Source organism: Aplysia californica, unplaced genomic scaffold (assembly GCF_000002075.1).
Source record: "Aplysia californica isolate F4 #8 unplaced genomic scaffold, AplCal3.0 scaffold00663, whole genome shotgun sequence".
Lineage (NCBI taxonomy): Eukaryota > Metazoa > Mollusca > Gastropoda > Aplysiida > Aplysiidae > Aplysia > Aplysia californica.
Window position 1 is genome coordinate 247713 of NW_004797933.1, and position 1533 is coordinate 249245.

At 41.1% G+C, this 1533-nt stretch overlaps 1 protein-coding gene across 2 annotated transcripts in view; it reads right to left on the reverse strand.

Annotated features, from left to right (window-relative positions):
- LOC101846991 (ankyrin repeat domain-containing protein 42) overlaps nucleotides 1–1533 on the reverse strand; it is an 11982-nt gene that overhangs the window by 6362 nt on the left and 4087 nt on the right. For both annotated transcript variants that reach the window (XM_005108133.3, XM_005108132.3), the window contains exon 6: nucleotides 748–948. In XM_005108133.3, the coding sequence (XP_005108190.1) occupies nucleotides 748–948 (201 nt within the window). The remainder of the gene's footprint in view (nucleotides 1–747; nucleotides 949–1533) is intronic.

Here is a 1533-nt window from a genome sequence, read left to right on the forward strand (position 1 = left end):
AGAGAGAGAGAGAGAGAGAGTGAGAGAAAGAGAGAGAGAGAGAGAGAGAGTAAGAGAGAGAGATATAGAGAGAGAAAGAGAGAGAAAGAGAGAGAGGGGGAAGGGAGGAGCGGAGGAAGGGACAAAAAGACACAGAGAGATTAGAGGCAAGCACAACAGAGTCGAAAATTGAACCTTAAGGCTAACATCTCAATTTTACTTTATTTGCTCTCTTCTATTGCCCCTCAGTAACATGTGAAAAAAGCACAGACATCTATAGCATACTAGTTAGGCTCTTCAGCTTTACATGCATCAGGTGTGATTTTGATTCACACATGGGGGAATTTTTTTTTACTGAGTATCTCGATCTGTTGCTGGGATGTTGTATCCAACTTAGCTTCGGTTGGCCAGACAGTTAGAGTTGAAGCAGTTTATCTCCTAGATATTTTACATTATGTCAAAAGGAGTGTAAAACTTCTTCCTCTTCAGAGCTAGATCTGAAAAAGATGTTGTTAATCATGGTTCGCTACTCACTTCTCTGCCCAAATGCTCTCAAAACAGGTATATCATCCTAGTATCTTCCTTTAAACAATCTGTTTGAATTGTTTATTTGAGTAAAGAGATAAGGAAAAGTAAGACAGACAGAAACAGCAGAGGGAAAGAAAAGAAATAGAACCCATAGCAGTAAACTCCCTACACCTGCTTTAAACTATAAATCTGTTCAAATTCTCCAAATCAGCTAATATGACGTAAAGCATCAACACTCACTCTCGTCTTCCTCGGGATGGTCCTGCTCATACTCAATGTGGTTGATGTACTCCAGGATGTTGTCCTTGTAGAACTGCTGGGCCAGGTCTTTTGGCGTCTCTCCGTGGTCGTTGCGGGCTGAGAGAACCGACATGGCGTTCCCATTGTTGCTCACAAGGAACTTGAGACATGGGAGATTTCCTTCCGCTGCCGCCAGGTGGGCTGGCAAGTGGTGAGTAGGAAGATTTTATGAGAAGATTGGAGGGTGACTGCAAAATGTGAGTTTCTTTTCTTTGAGTAAAGAGAAGTAGATCAAAACAAGAACAGCCATTTAGGGCAGTGAAAAAGCAACACTGACACAAATTTTCAATTTCTTTAATGTAGGTATTTGACAGAATTTAAATCATTTAAGAGGTGGGCTTCTAACGCTGCCTGAGAGAGAGAGAGAGAGAGAGAGAGAGAGAGAGAGAGAGAGAGAGAGAGAGAATCTCTTCTACTCACAGAGAGTATATAATAATCGGAAGGGCCTATTGACATTGACGATTTAGTTGTTTGAGGCTCTTGTCTTAGAGCCTGTTCAACTATCTGGTAATGAATGAAAATAATGCATTGCGTGCAGGCTAGACAAATCAGTTTTGGCAGGTGGGGTTGTAAACAGTTGGGAGATCTTTCCAGTATTCGTCCAGACGTCTCTTAAATGTGTCCACGTTTCCTTCAAAGTTACAATCCTTTTCCATCCAGAATCATCATAAAATTATAAAAGGAGAGTTATCCCCATTTTTCTTACTGGCTTACAGTGTACAGTAA